The 21,932-nt window shown below is 43.9% G+C and overlaps 1 protein-coding gene and 1 long non-coding RNA gene across 3 annotated transcripts in view; one reads left to right on the top strand and one right to left on the bottom strand.

Moving 5' to 3' along the window:
* Nucleotides 1–2,985: 2,985 nt before the first annotated feature.
* C2CD2 (C2 calcium dependent domain containing 2) overlaps nucleotides 2,986–21,932 on the bottom strand; it is a 35,119-nt gene continuing 16,172 nt past the window's right edge. Inside the window, exons 7-15 of one of the 2 annotated variants that reach the window (XM_072357975.1) lie at nucleotides 19,811–19,919; nucleotides 16,865–16,926; nucleotides 14,581–14,726; nucleotides 14,162–14,333; nucleotides 13,275–13,388; nucleotides 11,152–11,279; nucleotides 9,868–10,183; nucleotides 8,218–8,254; nucleotides 4,682–4,816 (exon numbers count right to left, since the gene is read on the bottom strand). In XM_072357975.1, coding sequence (XP_072214076.1) covers nucleotides 8,229–8,254; nucleotides 9,868–10,183; nucleotides 11,152–11,279; nucleotides 13,275–13,388; nucleotides 14,162–14,333; nucleotides 14,581–14,726; nucleotides 16,865–16,926; nucleotides 19,811–19,919 — 1,073 coding nt within the window. In that variant the 3' untranslated portion in view covers nucleotides 4,682–4,816; nucleotides 8,218–8,228. Of the gene's footprint in view, nucleotides 4,817–8,217; nucleotides 8,255–9,867; nucleotides 10,184–11,151; nucleotides 11,280–13,274; nucleotides 13,389–14,161; nucleotides 14,334–14,580; nucleotides 14,727–16,864; nucleotides 16,927–19,810; nucleotides 19,920–21,932 lie in introns of both variants that reach the window. The other variant, XM_072357892.1, reaches the window with a different exon arrangement.
* Nucleotides 9,429–16,857, top strand: LOC140263246 (uncharacterized). The gene is made up of 3 exons (XR_011905890.1): nucleotides 9,429–9,535; nucleotides 9,631–9,852; nucleotides 16,691–16,857. It is a non-coding gene; the product is annotated as an uncharacterized lncRNA (long non-coding RNA).

Here is a 21,932-nt window from a genome sequence, read left to right on the forward strand (position 1 = left end):
CGATCCGCTCCGGAAACCACGCGCCAGCGGAAGCCGCGCCGGCCGCGGAGCGTGCTGGGAGGCGTAGTCCGCCACTGCGGGGAGCCAGGGCGGCCGGCGGCGGCGGGACGGGGCGGCGCGAGAACGCTGACCCTGACGGGAGGCCGTCGGGGAGGGAGTCGCGCCCGAGGCCCGCTCCTGCCGGCAGCCGCTGCCGCACAGCTCGGCGCTTCCTCAGCCTGGCCCTGCTTCGCCGCGCCGCGAGCGGCCCCAGAGCGGAGGACGGGCTCAGGTAGGGTGCGCGGCCTGCCCGGCCCGCTGCGCCTCACGAGCTGAGAACACCTGGGAACTCGAAGAGGAAGGCGGGCTTCGGGGCGTCCGGGAAAGCCCTACGTTTTAGTCAGCGAGGGGAGGCCGAGTGTGGTCAGTAGGCACGGGGGGCTGGTGGTTGGAGTGGATCTTTTCCAGCTGTAACGATTGCGTGATTCTGCTCACAGCACAGAAATTAAACCGAACACGCTCAAGGTGAAAGTAGGAGGTAAAATGAAGAAAGCCTGTTGTGAGAGCTGTAGGGGATTTCAGCTGAGCGCTTCGGGAACGGGCAATAAAGGTGAGGCGAGCATGGTGAAGGAGAGCAGGAAGCTGCCTAGGTTGGCTGGCTGGGGATGTAGGACAGCACACAGCACAGAGACAAGTGGCGTTTATTGTATGTACAGCGATAGTATTCCTTTTAAAAATGCATACACGTTTTAGTGATGTAACAAATCTGTACACCGTAGGCTTTGTGACTGTACCAACTGCATTTCTACGTACACACACACATAAAAACAAAGTGGAAAAAAAAAGCCACTGTGGAAGAAGTCACAGTTGTGTACTAGAACACAAAAGCGTTACCTCACCTGGAATATCAGAGCGTACTGCATTATTGGGAAATACAAAGCTACGGGATTGGAAACACCTCACACCCATCCTTCCCAGTTAACCTCCACACCATGCCAGCAGCACCTTGCATAGTAGCAGTTTGGATATCCTGAGTGAAATGACATTATTCACCCTCAACTTCAAGTACTCATCCCGCTGACGGAGTTAACTCTGAATTGTTTGTCACTGAGGCTGTGGCTCAGTGAGATGCTGAAGCACATGCTAACTCTAAACAAAGGAATAACTCCTCCTGCGGAGGTCAGAGCAGGAGGTTGGTTGTTCATTCTCACAGCAGGAATGCCTTAGCCTGGAGCCTGCTGGGCTTCGTTCTGTACCATGATAAGCACTTAGCTCTGACTTCAGCTCTGCAATTAAAATGCTGCAATAGAATAAAAAGAAATAGACTTTCACCTTGTATAGAGCTCTCGTGTCTTGTAACACCTAGAACTACCGGAGCTAAAAGAGATGTTAAAACAAGGTTTTTGTTTCCCTTTACAAATTTCACAGCATTTTATGTAGTCGTTGCCACTTTTTCCTACGAAATTTCACATACCAAGAACACCAAAGCATTACATGATGCTTCAGAAAGGAAAAAAGGAAGCTGTCACAACAAAGCTCTTAGGAAATACCCTGTCTGTTCTGCTCTACAGAGGATCCAGAAACACAAAAGCATAAGAAAAGAGGCAAAAAAGAAAGAAGGATTTCATAAATTGCTTCCCAACTGTTGCTCTGAGGTAATTAACTTGGAAGGCAGAAAACATGAAGCTTTCTATGTAACACCGTGCTGAGATTTGTTCTGCTCCTCAAAAACGCGTGGTTGTTTAAGTCACAAAGACTGCAAAAAGTAGAGCTACATGATTCTCTCCGGCAGCCTTCACACAACTGCATGGGACATAATCAGTGCCCAAGAGTGCACTTGCTGGCTCACAGATCCTGCCCTCCCTGCATGGAACAGAAGCTGCGCTCCCTCTGGTAGTCAGCACACAACTGACACAGCTGCTAAGTGACAAAACAAAAAATCACCTGCCCACATCTGATCTTAAAAGGCAACCTCATCATCTGGGTAGGGAAAATAGCACTGGATTCCATGAGCCCTTGGGTTTGGTAGTTTAGCTTGTTTTTACAATGCAACACAAAGTGTTTGTAGGAAGAGATGAGGAACAACCAGCCACTTGTGGAGTTCAAACATCAAACCAAATGCTATTTATTTTCCTGAGGAGTGAAGGCAATTAAAGACCAAGATTCCCTCTTAACACAAGTTGCCTTGCTTTCCTCATCTTAACGGTTAATTCTCTTAATATAGGTAAGCCCAAACCTTCACACAATTTGCAGTATGTTATACATATACACATACACATATATATACATATTGCAGTTCCCACCATCAAGACATGGGTTTAGGCAGCAACCAAGACCTTAACAAGGATCAACCGAAAAAGAAACCAACCCAAATCAACACTTCAGGGCCTGTCTGTTCTTCAGAGTAACGCACAAGCAAACCCTCCTCCTGCAGTCAGCACGTTGTTCAGTGTTATTTCCACCACATTCTACAGTAAATGATAAAACTTCTGTCCATTAAATCCCACTTCAGTAATGCGAACAGACCTCAAGTAGTGTTACGCGTTCCTTCTGCTCTTGAGATGATGCTACCCATGGAGCTCAGTCTCGCTTCGATTTCTTGAATTTGTGGTTAGATTTTTTTCCTTCAGTAAACAAAACTGACCATGTAATAAACTGGAAGGATCTCACCTACCCTGCCCCATCACACAAAGATGGCCTTCGCATGGAAAAAGTACGTGCTGAGGGAATAGAGATTCGGAGTTTTGAATGCTTGGATCAGGAGTCGCTGTAGTACAAATGAAGAGATCCACTTTGTGTTAAACTAACAACAAACAGAAGTGCTGAAGCACATTGAGGCAGGATAAACCCGTATTACTGAACTGGGATTTTGAAGCACGTTACAGCTCCGGGACAGTCGTTTGTAACAAATTCCCAAAACAAAATATACAAATGCCTTCAAGTGTTCTCATAATAAGCAGCATGCTCAGACATACAGCCGTTTGATAGGCTGGACTGCTGTTCTACAGTGATTTTTTCCATACAAGTGATACTTTTAAGCTGTAGACTCAGTTAAAAGATTCTGCCAGTACGTTTATTTACTAACCTGTTGGTAAAAAATAACCAATGAGCATCTAGATTTTCTCTGTAGAAGAATTCACCATGGAATCTGAAGTCCATCTCAAGTTTCAAAACGTGTTTCTGTTCCTCAGTAACTTTCTATTTTTGAAGAATAATTATGTTGAAAACCAAAATACCTGCAAAAGCTTCCTATCTCTTTTAAGGGGCGAGGTGGGGGGCTGAACCACTGTTGGCAAAGCAACATGAATCCATCATTCATTCATGTCAGTAGCTCTAATGGAATGGATGTTTTCCTTGGCTAAAGACAACGGGCTTGGTCCTTTGTCCTCAGAAGGAATGTACAGGAAGGCAAACTACAAGGTGGCACCCGTGAAATCCTGCCCTTCTGTTCTTCTCAGCAGCTCAAACAAGAACTATGCCTTTACTTTCACCAGATTTGCTTTCTAATTTAATGAGGAAAATAGAAAACTCAACCGACCACTCACCACGCGACAACACTGGTGGAGCTACAAACCAAAAGACTGAAGGGAATGCAATCATTATGTTTTAAAAAGCTCTCTTCACAACTGCGTTTTCTAAGATCTCAGTAAATATTTGGCAAGTAAAACAAGCTGTCTAATGAAAAGCTTATATAGGGTTAAATACGCTCTATTCAAGACTTATTGCTCCTAGCTTTGCATTTGATATGATGGTATATATATGCTTGTCTAACAAGTACTTGGGAGAAGGAAATAGAGCCCCTACGACAGGTTTTTATATTAGCAGCAACAGCTTCTCACACAGGGAAGAAAAGCTACAGAGAAGTTGTGAATGTTTGCAAGTAGATTCTTTAAAAAGTCCTGTTTTTTAGAGTATAACTTACGTACAGAACATTAAACAATATGCTAGTATAAGTATTTGCATAATTTATTGATTTATGGCTAATATAAAAAGGCCTCTCTCCACCTACATGGACTGAGCAGTGTTTATAGCAGGCTACAGTTATTACAGTAGGCTCTTCTCTTAATCAACGGTTTAGTTCTGTTTCTGAAAACTTACCCGTTTTCAAATCACAATACAAAGTGGGTCTGGGTCTCTTTTCCCTTTCAGCCTGACCAGAAACACAAGCTGAGACTTGCATTGCTACTGCTCCATGCCACAGCACGGAAGCACAGTGCTATCTTCTCTCCTGACAGTGGTTCAATCATAGAGCAGGTATGACTCTTCAGTTCTCAGCTCCCTGCTTCAGTCAACTAGGTGCTCATGTGCAGCTCCTCCCCACCCGCGCCGTTCTCTGCTCTCCCTCACCTCATATAACACCACCACGCAGTCCTCCAAAAGCTGTCACAATGCAAGTAGTGCTGCTTGTATTTGAAGCAGTAACTTCATAGTAATCAGAGAGAAAGCTGTTCTGGAAAAATAAACAGAAAATACAATCCTTCTGTTCACTCCTGGACCACTGCACTAGCAAGCATCACACTATGCAAGTCATCGGCTGTATTTGTGTTCTCTGGTACTGCTCTGTAAACAACTGATGTGCAAGTACCCCAGCAGAGAGCATTCATTCAACCTTATGCAAACGGTTCTGCCGAAGCACCATTCAATTTGCTCTTGCTTTTGTTCTTGGAAAGCAACTTTCTGTTAAGAATACGTGAAAGAGTGCCTCCCTTCTTGCGCGTTTCCTCTGACAGGGGCTGCTGCAGGTAGATGAGATCGTTGTGCGACTGACTCATTCCCGGATCCTTCTGATGGTGTCGTCGACGGAAAAAGAGCTTTGCACTCTTTCTCAAAATCCCACCTGCAAAAGGAAAGAGCAGAGGCACAGGCACTTTAGACTGACCAGGCTGCTTTCTTCTAGACTGCAGCTTTAGCTATAACTGCATCACTACAGAAAAAAAGCCTTTGTCTCAGCATTTCGAGCTTAAGCACCACTCTCATAACTTTAAACTACATTAAAAAGCTAAGAGAGTGGTGCATCCAGTGCCACAGTGTTGATGATCTGTAACTGAGTGGGCGCAAGGGTACGAGTCCCATGCTGGAATGAAGGGATTTCGGATATTGGCAAAGGCGAGCAGTCAGTGTGCTTTCAGGCACTCGCACACATACATTACATGCTGCTCAATCCGCCTTCCCCCATTCACTGGACCCAGCTCTTTACCAAGCAAACACCACCGAGAAATTCAGGCTTCATGAAATTATGCATTTTTCTGCTTCTCCACGTTCCATGCAAGTATCATGCAAACTGAATCGCTCAGATTCATGACAGACCACGGTAGTTCTCGATCTATGCATATGTCCATGCTCTTACAGTTAGCCAAAGAGTTCAGAAGAGAAGAGCAATAAAGAAAAGAAGTTTTTTCCTTCCATTCTCTCTGAAATGTTGCAGTTGCAAAGGAAGGAAAGCTGCCACGCAACTGCAAGGAATGAAGTGTTAATCCTCTGAATTCAACTTTGAATTCGCACGTCTCATGGAAGTCACCTTCTCTTCTCCTTTGTTTCTAATGCTCTTCTGAAAGCTACAATAGTGTTCACACGTACACATGCACAGCTCTTAGCGTGGGTTGTACGCTGGGTACTTAAATGTCAAACAGGCATATTTCATCCTTCTGGTGCAATAAATGTAATAAGTATTTTATTAAAAAAAGAGATAGAGGAAGAAATGTTCCTCTCTGTAGTTTCAGCAATCAACGAGTTGAAAAGATTAGCCCATTATACACAAAGTGAAGGAGGCATTTTGACATGGAGGATCCTGTTGGTGCCTGAGGTCAGTAGCTGTACGTCAGCCCACATGCAGCAGGCTCATACAGTCAGACTGCCCATCTTCTACCCGAATTCGTCAGCATCACCTACAGCAGCAATCACTTGCTGGTTTAAAATACTGTTGGGAATAACAATTCACCTCAAGCATATTAAAAATAGCATTACACCTGCTTCCAGTAGGCTCAGAAATTTGCCCGAGTCCCTTCTGCGGCAAATTAATCCAGATTCCTTTATTTTATCTTACCCTTCCTCTTGATTCCACATCAAACCTAGCTGCCATTGCCTTAGCTGCATAATGTCAACTCACTGTGGAGTCATATCGGCAACACAAGACACCAGTGGTTTTGCCCTGGTTGGTTTTGCAGCCAGCATCCTACCAGCTCCCACCTTCCCTTCTCCCACGCACTCCATGTGCCTGAGGCACAAGGAACACTGCCTGCTCTTGGTACAACAGCCCAATGTCAAAATAGCACAAGTTCAGTGCAGAACTGGGTAGTGCTGCTGTCTCAGTGAAACAAGCCAGTTTGAACAAAAGAGGATCCAGGTAGCAAGCCAGCAGAGGGAGCCTCCTAGCACTCAGGTACATGAGGACAGTCATCTTCCTGGTTAAGCTTCCACAACTTGTTTCCGCGCAACCATCAGCTTTCCTTACTCTTCCTTTGTTCAGCTCTTAGATCCTGTCACTGCACGGTCTCGGCTCTGCTTTTCTTCCCACTGCAAAGGGATACAAAAAGCAACACGCGGACTCATTCTTGCATGTGACCGCGCAACAGCGAGGATTACGTCACTGTCATCTAAGGACTGGGCACAGGCCGCGTGTCATTTTGCACAGCAACAGCTGCAGAATAGGCAATTCACAGCAGCCCTGGTTCACACAGCCAGAAGCTGTTCAGACTGGAACAGTTACAAACATGTGCTCAGCATTATTACTTTTTTATTTTAAGGACTGAGCGCTCAGCATCTGGGAAGATATTCTAGCGCATTTTGTCTTGCTGTGGCCAAGACATGGCTCACCGGGCACAACGGGATCAATGCAGGAGTCAGCTGAAGGCAACTGGAACGCAGACTTGAATCTTGTCTGCTCTCCCATCACCCCCTGACTGATCATTTTGGCAAGGCAGCACCACTTCAAGCTGTTGTCAACGGCATAAAAGAAACAGTGTTTTACCCTCTGATACTGACAGTTGTTAATATGCAGAGGCTGGGGGGGCTGCTGATGCACTGCTGCTGTGCGGCTTTTGTTTTAGCCCTCAGCTGCTGCTCTGCCCAGTAGCACTGGCAGCTGCGGCTGAAGCTGTGCCAGCAGGAGGAGCAGGATGGAGCTCATCTGTAAACAGCTATTTTGTCCTATCCATTCAGATTGATTTCCCACCCAGGGGAACAGAACCAAACCAAGAATGCTGCAAAACTTGTGCTGGTCACCTGGGACAACTTGTTGCAGCTGAAAAAAAAAAGCAGGCTGCCCCTTCCCTGAGAACAGCACAGCCTCATCAAAAGCAGCATCCCTTGAGGTGAAAGCTCCTTGTGTTTTCAGAAGTACTGAGATCACTGGTAGCTGGAAGCTTCTCACATCCCCACTGCTACCCATTGGTCTCCAGCCAGGTGGGTGCATGCTGCCTGACAGTAGCTCCAGCTTTGTGGAGGCATGCACCCCTGCTAGGAAGGCAGGCTATAGGGCAAATCACAAGCTCGGCAATGCTCGTGCTGTTTGCACACTTGCTTCTTGAGTTCAACAGGATCCACGTGCCAAACTCTGTCCCCAACACCAGGAGATAAGCAGAAAGTGCCTCAAGAATGCTGTACAGACTAGCTGGTCTTCACAGGCAACCTGAGGGCCAGCTCAGGCTGTTCTAACAGGCTGGTGGGGCTAAGGTCACTTCTGAGTCTCTTTTTTTTTTTTTATTGGAGGAAGACTTCCTTCCACATCTATGAGAACACAAATAGACACTGCTTCCCTCCATTCCTTCCTAACTCCAAAGCGGTTTTTAATTGAGGTGTCTGAAAGTACTTGTAGCTCTAGGAGTTCAGCTAAAAAGGAAATCTGAGCAACTGTAAGCAGCAGTGTTTAGAAGAAGTGTTCTGTGTGTGCATATCCAGTTATGAAGTCACACGTGTTTGCATGAGCAGATGTTCAACTGATAATCAGATACAACAGGAATGGGCATGATGGAGAGAGAGCAGGAGCACACAGCACCCCTCCGAGCCTTCCCTGAAGCCTGTTCTGCGTGACCCACTTGGACAGCACATCCACCAGTGGAATGATTTGTTGGGGCAGACAAAGCTGCTAAGGCATCTGAGCACAGGAAGGCAGTTTGGAGGAGGAAAGAAATGGATGAGGGAAGAAAACGGGTGCCAAACTACATTTTGCTCTGATTTTTACAATGAGCGCACCATTGTAAAGCTACGTTTTCTTTAAAAGATAAGACAAAAGCAACTTACTGTGTAGGTAATTAATTCTGGTTGGCACAGTGGTCCTCTTAAGTTTATAAAAGGGAACGGGTAAGAAACAGGAAGTCAGAAAAGTGAAAAACACAGGTATTCTAGAGTAGAAATTATAGTGAAAGACAATGCTAACTTTAAGACATTCATACCATTCAGGAAGCTTTTGGAAGCAGAAGGGTGGTTGTTTTTTGGTTGATTGCTGTTGTTGTCACTGCTCTTGTTTTTCAAAGGGAAAGGGAATTATTTTTGACCAAAAAAAAAAAATAAACTCAAGTACTCAAAGCTAACCAAGGGAAAGGAGGTTGAAATGTTTTCTTATCTCACTCCACTGAACTTACTCAGTTGTAAGCAGAGGTTCAAGACTTCCACAGAGAGATCTGTGTATAAGGGATTTTAGACAGCTTTAGAAAAGCTGAGACAACCGTCTCAATATTAGAGACAATCCATCCTTTCTAGCAGTCCTGCCCTACACTGCGCAAAGACAACTTTCAGAAGGCTGACTTCTGCACCACACTGCACATGGAAAAGCCAAAGTAAACAACAGTTCACCTGCAAACTTCCATTTGCTTGCTTTAGAGTAAAACATTAAACAGTCCAGAGGTTTTGCAGAATCTCATAGAGCTTCCTAAATTTCTCCAGACTCCAGAAAAGTCAGATCAATTAACGCTTAGTTACCTAAATTCATTCCAAACTGTCTAACACCTGATTGTCTGTGCCAAACTGATGGTTGCTGCGCTATCCTGAACTATCAGATGGAACAACAGAGCTGTGAAAAGACCAGAAGACATCAAGCCTTGGTGAAGAGGTCTAGTATATGGCTATGTGAGGTGCATTAGAATCATTAGGTTAGAAAAGACCTCTAAGATCACCCAGTCCAACCAACAGCCCACCCACCTCGTCCCTCAGTGCCACATCCACACAGCTCTTGAACACCACCAGGGATGGTGACTCCACCACCTCCCTGGGCAGCCACCTCACTGTAGTCTGGTACTGCACTAAGGTTTTATAGTATGCCACTTTATACTGTCCCTAAGTATAGAAGTCCCCAAGTGAGAAATGCACAGAAAAGCATAAAGTAAAAGAGGGATGGAGATGGGTGAGAAATACAACAATCTGTCCAACATCAACACGCATCCCATGTAACTGGTGTGCCACCTGTTTGGGGCACAGGTGGGTAACCACTGCACTGGGTTTTCTTCCAGACTTCCTAAAAGCCACATCACAGCCCTGAAGCAGCACAGCAGCCTCAGAGGTTACTGGGTTTATAAAGGAAACACAAAGAATCCTAAGGTATTTTCATGCTGAGGCTATCCAGGTGTGTAACTACACAAGCAAAATGATCTGATCCTTCATTTGCTTTACCCTCCCAGATACGAGTTGGGTTTAATGATCTGTCTTTTAACTTCTTAGGGTGAGTCCTTCCATTTACTGATGGAGAATAATCTAAGAGAGCCTGCCATGTCTCTGGCAACCAGAGAACTGTACTCCGTGACTTCTAGCAAGACAGCTTCCACCAACACCACAATTACAAAGAGTTTAAAGAGAAAAAGCAGTACCAGAGGATAAACTACTACACAGTGTTGCATGACACTGCCAATGATGTATAGACCACAGTTATTTCCTAATGGCAAGGTAAGGATCACATACCTTTAGACTTTTTCACGCTTCCAGTTTCTGAAACACTTAATGAGCTCCCAGACATTTCTTCACAGCTCTGGTCTAAGAGTGTGTTGGAGTCCCACTGCTGGCTGCCATTCTCCAAAGCCCAAGCCTTATGGGCACTCTGCTGTGGGTCAGTATCAGGTACTGTTTCTGAAGCACCTGCAGATAGTTTTTCATCAGAAGTTACTTTTGCAATCACTTCCTCTCCTGCAGGTGGGGGATCCGCTTCCTTGCAGGAACTGTCCATGGCTGCAGCGTAGCCCATCATCAGTGTGGCTTCACTGTCCTGAGATAAAGAGGTCTGCCCAGAGGAGATAAAGAGAAATAAAAACAAAGAGACAACGCTGACACAAAACCACTCTGCTGGAAAAAAGAAAAAAAAAACAACACAAAAAAAATAGAAACAAAACCAAAAACGAGCCTCCCTGCAAAAAATAGGTTCTTTTCTTCTCTTTACACTTCTATTTGCACTGCTCAGGGCTATCAGAAAACCATCATGAGGCTCTCTAAGCTCCACTAAAGGAGAGAAGCATATAACTAAGTTCTAATAAGAACTGATCACAATCTAATTGTCCTGTTGAAGCCAAGTGACTGGAAAAAAAAACCAACAAAAAACACTGTAGTATTTAATACTTAAATACTACACAGCACAGCAATGACAAGGCTCAGTGTCTCAACTTTCTCTCAGAGCTCATCAGGAAACCTGAGCAGAACGGCAAGACAACAGCAAATGTCCACAGAGTACCCTGCAGGGAAGGGACTGTAGGCAGGGACCAAGAGTCAGAGGGAGGCTATGGATAATGAAAGCCTGAAAGAATGCTGTATGCCAAGTGAGGAGCAGTCTTCTGTTTCCCTTCCTCGAGAATAAAGCCCAGAGTGAGGGCTTTCCCAGAGGGTTTTGTTTAAGCAAAATCAACACGTAAAAAAAAAAAATCACTGATATAATTTGTGTGCACGTTCCCTCCATCAGCAAAAACAGAGAAAGGCTAATTTTTGTCTTTACCTAGGCTAGTCTTCCCAAATGCCTGATCATCCCACTCCTGGCCAAGGACACCATGCACTTTTAGTTAAGCTTTCAAATCTAAGTTTTTAAAAAATAACCCACTCTCTAGCAAGCACACCCTGATTTGGTTCAACTTGAAGCAGTTATTGAAATAGGCAGACATAGGTCCTGATGAGCAGGACACTGGAGAATGCACATTCAGATCATGCTCAGTGGAACAAAGACTTTACAGTACCAAGAAGTAAACTTGTTGTTTTCTGCTGTACCTTGGACACCCCTGATATGATAATGGTGCTTTTCTTCCTGGGAGACTTCAGCTTCTGCTTGGCAGACTCACTTAACTGTCGAATGGCTGCTTCTGCAACAGGGTCACTGCCGTTCAGTATCAGCAGCTCTGAAAAGAAAGCATTATTTCAGAGCGAAGAAAGAAACAGAAAAAGCAAAGAGAGACAAAGCTTGTTCTAAACTCTAAAGAAATCAGAAGGAATGATATAAACACCATGTATAACAAAACATTTTCCAATCCACCACCAAGCTACTGAGTCTTGTCTTTCCATTCTTCTCAATCTGATGTACATTATCCATCCTACGCAGAAACAATACAGAAGTTACACTTACAAATCCATGCCCTTCACACTCATAAGACTTTGGAAACCCAGACCAAGCAGCCAATTACTTCAGTACACTGCTACACTGCGGTACATTCTGGCACAGCAAGCACACACTAATCAAATTCGTTGAGCTTAGAAAAACAAATCTAATGAAGTTTCACAGATTTAATTGTTGGAGGTGGGCTCTTCAATAAGAGATCTAACAACAAAGGAATACAACCAGGAAGAGCATGAATTAAACTGAGCAGTGTCTTTTGTCGTCGTGACATTAGTGGACTGAAGGATGAGGCCTGAATAACACCACACCAAGTACCTCAGATAGTTTTGGAACTTAGCAGTACACACACACAAGTAGTATGCACTCCCACATGCGTGCACACTCATTACAAACCCCACTTTTCCATCTTCAGAGCCACTACAAGGCCTCCCGAACTCCTGAGTGCCCAGCACTGCATCAGTGGCACTTGCTAATTCTTATTGTTGTCATTATTTAGAACCATGGAAAGGCCACAGGATCTTTTCCACAGAGCTCGTAGCTAGTCTGGCATGCTGTCTGCAATAACTACCACCAATGCTTCTTTGTATTTCTTCCATTTGCCTCAAGGTTTTGTTCTCATGAGTAATTCTTCCTGCAATAATGTATTAACATTTCACAGGAATTCCCCTGCACTCCCCGAGAAGGGAAAACATTGTCCATCTCAGTGTGCTCTGAGCTTAATTCAGACAAGTTTTCCAGTAAGTGCTTTGCATTTTCAATATCAGAACCAGTTATGATGGAAAACTCAGAAGCTTAGGGCTTTCCAAATTGGCTCAGTAATACCACCCTGCTTCATGGTATCATTGGTCTACCGCTCAAGGAAGAGTCAATAGTTATTGCTTCACTTTCTTGCCCAGATTTTTGCCTTCTGGCCAATGCATCTGTCTCTCAGCAAGATTTCCGACTGTTCCAGAAGCACTCTAGAACATCTCCAGATTGTCCCACCTGCACCAAAATCTATACAAAGCAAATAGAACTCCACATCATGTGCCATTTGCAGCTGCACTACACTGCATCTTTCTCCATTGCTGCCTACAGGTCTAAGGAGCAAATGGCAAAGCCACAAAGGACTGAAGAACGTGCTGAAGATTCAGAGCTGCATCTCAAAAAGGTAAAATGCCACAGAGTCAAAAACAAGCTTAATTCAAATTGAATTTGTAATTAAAGGTGTTACTGAAGCTACCTGGTGCTCTGAAGCCTCTTCAACTGTATGACAGCTCACTTAGGATAGCAGATAAACAGGCTCAGCCAGATTATGTATTTGCATCAGCACAAAAACACAACAACAACAACAGCAGAATAGCAGTGGCAGGGCTAGGAAGAGAATTCAGTCTGCCTTACCTAAAGGCAGCCTCATGCCTTTTCTTCAGACAGATTTCATAATGGCCTTAAGGTTAAATTTTGGAGAGTTTTCACCTTGTGCAGTGTACCACATGCCTTTATAAGGGAAGAGTTTTTCATTCAAAAGCAAGAGGAAAGCCAGCCTGGCTTTTCTGCAGTCACCTCCCCCTTCCAAACCACACTGCTGCTTTTTCAAAATCAGTAATTTTAATCACCAATTAAAAACAGATTCCTATTGCGAGACTGCTATACCCCTAACCACAGTGCTTGCTAATACAAACATCTCAGTGCCTGTTGAAAGCCAGTAGCGGGTTCACTGCTATTTTAGCAGGGTTACATTAATCCCACGCGCAGTCTAGAGAGATGTTTTCTAATGAGAAGCTTCAAAAGGTTTTATTACCTGTATCTGAAGACGATAAAGTTTTGCTGACTGGAGCACCGTGAGAATGGAGAGCTTGAACAGAAAAATCCTTTTCAACCACTTTGACTTTGAGTGGAGTTTTCACAGGAGAACCTGAAAACCAAACTTCTTTGTTACTTGAACTATTTAAGACACTTGCTGTGAAAACAACAAGGATCTCTTGTATCAATTCAAAAGGCTGTACAAATCATAACTGTTTGAGAAAGTTGTTTATAGAATTCCTCAGGGCGTGCTCTCTATAGTAACGTGATCTGAAAAGAACTACGAAACACAGGAAATTACTTCTAAACATCTTCTGCAATACATTCGACAATATATGCCTCAGTAAAAGATCTGCATTGACAGCTTGAAAGAATGCAGCTCTCTGTGAGACTGCACACAAAGACTGCGTAGAGGTTTTACTCTCATATTTATCCCAAGAGGAATCAGTCTGCTCCAGAAAGGTACACTGAAAAGACTGCCACAGGATGACACTCATTCTCATCTGAGATTATAATACACACTGAGGTTAGAAGGCACAGCACAAGACTGCCATCAGCAAGCACTCACGTTTCTGATACTTCTGTCATGTGGAAAGGCACCCACTCAAACCAAGCTGTTCTGCACTGGCACTCCAGCAAGAAATTTAAACGTAAGTGCAAAAAAGCAGCATTAACCATTCCTCTTGTAGCAACAAGGTTTCATGAAAATTAAAAACCTGATTTTGAAGAATCCAAAAAAAAAACCCATCACCATCAATGCCTCAGAGAAGCCTGGACGATGCCTCTCCGTCCATCCCTGTTCCTCCTTGCACCAACTTCTCTTATCTCCTCCCCCCTCCCCAGACAATCCTAAGGGTGAATACAGAACAAACCAGACTTCCTCACCTGTGCTCAATGGGGATGACCTCCCTTCTAGTCGAGGTTTGGTTTTCACAGCAGTTACAGTAGTGACCACAGTCCCACAGGGCATCACAGTTCGATCCTTTTCTACCTTAGTGCTTGGCACTGGAGAAGAAGCTTGCCAAGTCTTTAACTCGCTAGGCTCGATAAACAAGAACTAGGAAGACAAAAAAAAATATTTCAAGGATGTTAATATTTCTAACAAGTGCTCCTTCAACATTTTTATTAACATTCAAGGGCCAGCTAATGCTTTTGATACGCATAAATACAGCATGACGTGTTACCATAAATTATGAATGTGATACTGAAACTGGGCCACATGTTGCACTGTGAACTCACAGATGAGCACTCACAAGGATGTCCAGAACCAAAGGATCCACCATAAAATCATCTTTATGCCATACCTCTGCAGTAATGGATCCAAGCCCAGGCCTCAGCTCTGGCTCTGGGCTACCATCACTGGCCCTGCTGTTCAGTGCAAAGCTTTGGTGGCCAGAAGGTTGCTTCCTGAACAAGTCTAGAGGTACAGCTGCCCTTGCGCATGAAGAACCTAGAAGAAATAAAAAGGCTGAGAAAGCAGGAAAGGAAGCAAAATAACTACAGCAGCTAATTACAATACCTGGTTATACACCACAGGACAGCAAGAGCAGAAACATGGCAGCAGTAAGAGCCTTCTTTACATTTTACAACTACTCCTCAGCCTGGCTTAAATACTGAGCAACAGAAAAGAATAAGATGAAACCTTACTTACTTGCCACTATTTCCAGCCATTTTTCCCCTATGTATGCTGAATGCTTATAGGAGAAGAAAACACCTAGAAATATTACTACTACATTCTTGTACTATCTTCTTAATTGGTTACTTGTGTTTTTCTTTTCAGAGAACACTCCCCAGGCTCCTGGTAAATTGGAGCATCATTAAGAATATTCCTCCTTTATTTGATCTTCGTTGCAAGCTGAGCAGTTCTCTTGCTCTTCCTCTTACCTAATGTCTAATGTAAGCTACATTAGACTGGAGCAAACTACTAGCAAAATTACTGCAGGATTTCAGGGATTAAATCCCAGGGTTCTGCAAAATACAACGACAAATAGAGTTCTACATTATATTCTCATTGCTCGACTTCTCCCCCCACAAATGTGATTCTACTTGGAGTTTTCCATTTTGATTTTTGGGAGAACAGCTAAGACAGTGGCAGGGGAGAAGATGACCACCGGTGCAATCAACAGAGACTTCTTTCTTTTAAACCAGGCTGATAATTACACTCTTAGTAGGATGTGGAATTCTTCTGGTATTGTTTGAAAGACCTGTTATGAAAGGTGATTGAGAATTGGCAGGAACAGATGTTATGTAGGCAACAATATGCATTTGCAGGCTGCACATACGTCTCATTTGTCTCTCCTCTTTTTTTAATAGAAAAGCAGCATCCCTGGCAAAATTACTTCTTAGTATTTGCTTACATTTGACATCCGAATCCTTCACACTATCGTGGAACTTTTGTTTTCTGATTGCTTTGTATCTAAAATCTGGCATAAGAAGGAAAAAGCAAATGGAACCAAGAGGTGAAATAAAGTTACTACTTCCAGCTAAAGCAAAACTCTCTTATCAGCAAAAGGATAAGCACCACAGATGAGAAGAATCTTACAGAATCAAAGAATATCCCAAGTTGGAAGGGGCCCATAAGGATCACTGAGTCCAAATCCTGGCTTCACACAGGACCACCCAAAAATCAGACTATGATTTATGAAGTCATGGCATCACTTCACCAAATGCCAGGTAGTGAAGTATCTGGAACAAGTTTACACAGCTCATGCAAACAGCTCAATGTGCCTCAAAACCTGCTTATCCATTATCCCCACACCAATAAGGCAATAATTCTCCAAATAACCAACATACAATAGTTCAGTGGTGGGATTTTCTTTGCCACTGAAGGCTAATTAGAAATTGCAACAGAATAATTTACCAAAAAATATTATATTCCCCACATTTTATACGTAACGTATAAATGTAACCAGAATAAAGTGGCTTTATAGCTGGTAATTGCTAGGCAGCCTATGGGGCTGGGAACAGAAGGATATAGGATTAAAAAACATGATTCCCCTCAAAGACATGGAAAGCATAACTGAAACCAACAGTACTCGCATGATTTATGAGGAGTTTAAAAGGCCAAAAGATTTCTCCACAGCTGTCACAGCCCCTAAAGGAAAGGCGGACTTAAGGTTTCTTTGTAGCCTTAACTGTGAGGAGGTCACAGACTCTGTAACAGCCTATTTCTCCTCTGTCCAGTTTTATTGGTAGAAGTAACAAAGTACACGGGCAGCGGATGAACCAGGCAAACAAACCACTGCCATTTAAAAACTTCATAGTTTTCTATGAACTCTAGTAGCTAAATTTGAGGACAGACTTGCAGAGTTTTAAAACACAAAGTGAGCTTATGCATTTTCCCCAAACTGCCTGTTTCGTATACGCTTGGCTGGCTATTTTCAGATGATCTCCTTCCGCTGTTCTCCCTTGCAGGGCCATTCTGAAGATGGGACAACCAGGACAAAGCAGCGTCAGACAGCTACAACAGGTTCAGGAGTCAACTATGTTCTTACATGGCTACACTGCAGAACTGAAAGTGGACTTATGTCAACATCTAGCAGTATTCAAGGAGGTGATCAGGCCAAATATTTCAGCTTAAATACTTACTATCCAACTTTCCGTCTTCTACTATTTGCAGTAGCAGTGTTTTCGATTTGGCACTTAGTTCACTGTAAAATAAACAAAAGCGTGTTAGATCACTGCATGCAGGTGGGTTTTCATTCCCATGTGGGTTTTCCCTGCCCAGCCCCACTGCTTCCCCTCACCCCACACTGAGCACAACCCCATGTGGCTGACCTGACAGGGTGAGTGGCTTCTTTTTGACCTGTGAGAGCAACTAAAGGAATCTCAGCCAGAAAACTGTGGTTTGGCTCTCCCCCAGCTCCCATTTCAGCTGCCTAAAATTTCAGAGGCTTTTCTTCTCCCCAGCAGTTTGCAAACAGTGCCTTTTCAGGGTGATGTTGGTCCCTAGACTGACTGCTAACAGCAGCACTGAGAAACCATTTCTTCCCTTGCAGGATCAGCAGTGAACATTGTTGACATTTTTAAGTTAAGATGCTGGAACAGGTCCAGTGCACTGCATCTTCAGAGCTGCTCAGTGTCCTGTCTAAGCAGGAGCGTGCCCTGTAAGGCAGGAGAGAAGCAAGCAAAGAGTCACAGGCTCAAATCAGAAGGGTCAGTATGACTTTTTCAAAACAAGGCTCGAGGATGCTGCAAAATAAGAACTAGTTTCTCTGTGACAAACTTAGGTGCACTATTAGCAGAATTACTGGCATTTGTAATAGTCTGTAAGATGTACCAGACAAGAGATGCAAAACCATCTCTCCAGTGAAATAAGCTGGGTATCTACTGAAGAATCTTCCAGTTCAACTTGTGCATTTTTCCACGTATCCTCTTCAGGACGGTGTTATCTTGGCTGCAGATGCTCCATTTCAATCAGACACTCTGGGACATTATTTCTACAGCAAGTTTAAGTCTTTGCTCTGCCATTATCATTCCCTATCTTGCACCTCCAAAACTTGTGAGCATGCACCTTGAGGCTGCCTATTGCTGCTCTTCCTGTGAAGCTAAAGCAAAGCCTGACACAGTGGTCAGTAATCTGCCGCTCTGAAGAGCAGCGATTTTTGTTTTTTTAATTTTAATATAATGCCTTAATTTAGAAAAGGCAGGAGGGAATGAATTTAAAAGAAAATACGCAGACAAATCCGGACAGCTTGTCTTTCAAAGTTCCCAAGCTCACCTCATGCACTTCTGAATAACAGCGCAGTGGAAAACCCAGCATTATCCCTAGCATCCAGGCTAAATTCCAGTCCACTTAATCACATCCTGCCTACACTCCTTCTGCGCTTTCAGTTCAAAAGGGACTTATTCTTGTAAACTTCCTATCCAAAAGTACTGGGTACGTGTCTGTTCTGCAACAGCATTGGTGCTGTTCCCCCAATAGATGGCTGAAGTGGTTTGTGTACACAAGGAGTAAAGTATTTTGAGATGCTCCAGAAAAGAAGGTTGCTACAGAATTGCATTGTTTCTCTTGCTGCAGAGAAGAAATCATATCACTTTAATTCCTAAGCTGCAATAGCAACACAGTGCGCCGTCACATAAGAATGCTGCCTGCTCCGTGGCTTCCCAAAAGCTGGAGCTCCTCCAACTAAAACCAGACTTTAAAAGACAAAATGTCTTGAGCCATTCATGTCTCAAGGAAGAGAGTTTCCTAGCTGGTTGTCCAGTTGCCAGCAGGATGAGACACAGACTGTATTTCCCCATAAGAATGCAAAAGAAGATGGGACTTTTCAGTGCTGTTCTACGTCACAATTTTTTCTGACTATGGCCACTTCTCATCTCCATCCCCATGCACTGAGAGGCCCAGTGTTCCACACATCCCATCCAGCTTTTGATGAAATTTACATCACAACCCCCGTTTCTTTTTCCTTCAATACTCCTGCTTCTGTGGAGCACGATCCTATAGAACACATGGACACCGCACACTCCCTGCCCCTTGGAGGCAGGGAAACACACAGAAGCACACAAACCACTCCTCAAAGGAGACAGCACTCAGTGCTTACAGGTGCAAGTCTGAACACTCACTCAGTTCCCTGCAAGCCAAGCTTCTGCTGCTTTCCAAAGAGAAAAAGTGGATGGTAGGCTGACTAGACAATGAAGAAAAATGTCACGAAAAACAGGTGGACGTTATCTTGATGATCTTGAAGGTCTTTTCCAACCTACATGATTCTATGAATGAAACTGAGGTGGGACTGGAAAGCTACATCGAGAACCACTACGCACCAAGTGCCTCTCATATTACTAAGCTGGTAGGAGGGAAAAAATACAGCGCCTGCAGCATGTTGCATGGCAGCAGCACTGCCCCATTTCCCTGGGAAGCTGCTTCTGCCTGTGTACGTGTCAAAAATCAGTGGAGAAACACAACCCTGACCACACCATAAGTGGCTCCCCCTATTCCTTCCTCATAAAACAGAGAACCTACCTGATGTTTTCTGCTCTGCCACTAGGAAGTGGAGATGAAAACAGTTTTAGAACAGCTCACTTCTGGCCTTATTTACAGAAGCTGTAAAAATCACAGAACACTGCGCAGGTTGCCCCAAATTCCCATTTCTGTTCTACAGAAAAGAAAAACCTATTTAATTTTACACTGTGTTTTTTACAATAGCCATCGTTCTTTCAGATGGTCAACTTGGTCGCACGTTCACATTTCCCCCTTGGAAGAAGAAGGGTTAGACATCGGACTTTTTCAATGCAGTCTTCAAGGTAAAGTAACTTCAAAACCTTGCTAGTAATTTTTGGCACTGAATTAAAGTACAGGGTGATTTATTATGCCTGGTACAGCTGTCAAGTACTGAAGTCAGATATCTACGAGGGAAGATCCACACAAAGGGTAATCAGTTACCCCGAAATCTCCACCAGCTCTAGATTGTTCTGAGGCCACCTGACAGACCACATTTCAAAGCATCAATCTTTTGTTGAAATCTCACGTAGTGCTGGTTAAAAAAGAAAGAAGATACTTTACTATAAAACATTCGCAATAGGTGAGTTACTCACAAGACAAACTCTTCCTTCCAAAAGGGATTTGCAGCATTTTTGGCTACAGAGCTGGAGAACTTCTGCATAGGGTCATTCAGCTGAGCTATGCACACAAGGTTTGTGCTGCCTGTGAGAACAGAAAGAAAGCTGTTAATCTTCCATCACGGGGAAACACACTTATTCAAATGAAAGCAAAGAACCTCTTTCCTTATATATTGCTCTTTTGAATGGCCCATTTGGAAACACTTCCTCACCTACCCATAGAATAAATTTCTCCCCTCCACTTGTGACTAATTGGCATAATAAATATATCACTACTCCAAGTGCAAATTGCACAGTGTGTCACACTGAAAACAATTCATTGTCTATTTCTTCCACAGCAATGGAAACCATTTCAGTCTCGGGGTTTCAAAAACATCAAGGACAGCAGCAAAAAGTTCACTGCTGACTTTGTGCACAGCCAACAACAGACATGCTGCCTTCAGCTCTCCAGAAGAATCCCGGCTTATATTTATTACCACCAACTCTCAGTTGTCCTCGATGGTGTATGTGGGCTGTGAAAGAGCCCTATCTCGGGCACAGAAGCAGCTTGGGCCTGGCAAGGTTATCAGAGGAGACAAAGCACTATGGACACACAGCTTATGGGGATCCAAGCTAACCCTGCAGTAAGCAGTTTAGCTGCTTTCCCAATGTGCTGAGCCTGAGTTAATGAAGCCCAGGCGGTTTGCTGTCAAAGCAGCCATATGTCCCCACAAGCCCTGCTGAAATGTGCATACAGCCCTGCATTGGAGCCACCCGGGGACTAACACTGCAATGGAGCATTCCAACAGCTCTTCTTCTGGTGCTCGCAGCTAACAATCCTTTAACAGCAGGAATCTCTTTTGCCTTAGCTAACATGCTGTGAACCACACAGCACCAATCCAAGACTACCTATGATCACATGCACAAACTAAGGAAACAAACATAAAGGGGCACAGCTCAGCAGCAAAGCCCAGTTCTGCTGCTGGTTGCTCACCAGATGGACTCATAGGAAAGCCACAGGCTTCTATAGACTATGCTGCCAGCCCATGTATGAGCTTAATGGTCAGAACAGACAACCATCTCCAGTCCCCAGCCCACTATGTTGGCACATAAGCCTACAACAGCACACACCATAGGGGAAGCTTGGAGCTGCAATGGGATGGTTAATTATTGGTACTAGACAAGACCAGGAAAAGGGAAGGGAACAAAAAAAAGCAACAAGATCTGTCCAGAAGCCAGCAGCTGCCCAGCTGTGCCAGTATTGCCACTAGATTTACAGTGACCAACTGAGCACCACTATGAGGCTTTATTTCTCATACTCAATCCCAAAACATTCACAGCGCAGGAGTTGCTAAGGAACAAGCAAAATTTCCTCCACCTCCAGTTAGAAAAGCAAGTGGTGATTTCGAGATCTCCATATCTGGGTTTCCAAAGAAGACAGCTTTAATAGTTCCCTCTTCCTCACACTTTGAGGGAGGAGACTGAGCATCTTCCCATAAGGCAAACCCTCTACTGAATGCACCCTGTGCTTATAAAGGCATCTCATCTCATGACTGTTAATGGCAGCTCTTCTGAAAAGCTTCATTTGCACCATGAAATTGCAGAGTAACAATGAATTCTCAATGAGTTTTCTTGACGCAATCTACACTTTCCAGTACTGTCCCATTTATAGACAACATTTCACTGCCAAGACTTCCAGAACTGCTATAGTGCATATATATATATATATATATATATATATACACATATAGATATATATAAACAGTCTGCAGAAAGCTTTAGGGAAAATACTTCCCATCAGGATGAGCAAAGCAGCACCATGCAACAGTCTAGGGCTGCAACTTACTACATCTAAATGAAAAAGAGTAAAGCAAGCAGAATATATTTATTCAAAACCAGTGCTTTGCCCATTCTAGCAGCTAGAAGCTTCCATTAAGAGGACTGTTATGGAACTGCTAGCAACCGTAAGTCGTAGGGATTCAAATTTGCATTTTCTCTGACACAACCCAAAATATGCTCACTCGTGCCTCAAGCGATGATGCAAGCAAGTTTGCACTTGAAAAAGCCTGAACACTTGTCAGACAGGTTTGGTGCTTTCTTAAACCAGCAGTGCAACTTC

This window comes from Excalfactoria chinensis, chromosome 1 (assembly GCF_039878825.1).
Source record: "Excalfactoria chinensis isolate bCotChi1 chromosome 1, bCotChi1.hap2, whole genome shotgun sequence".
NCBI classification, from domain to species: domain Eukaryota; kingdom Metazoa; phylum Chordata; class Aves; order Galliformes; family Phasianidae; genus Excalfactoria; species Excalfactoria chinensis.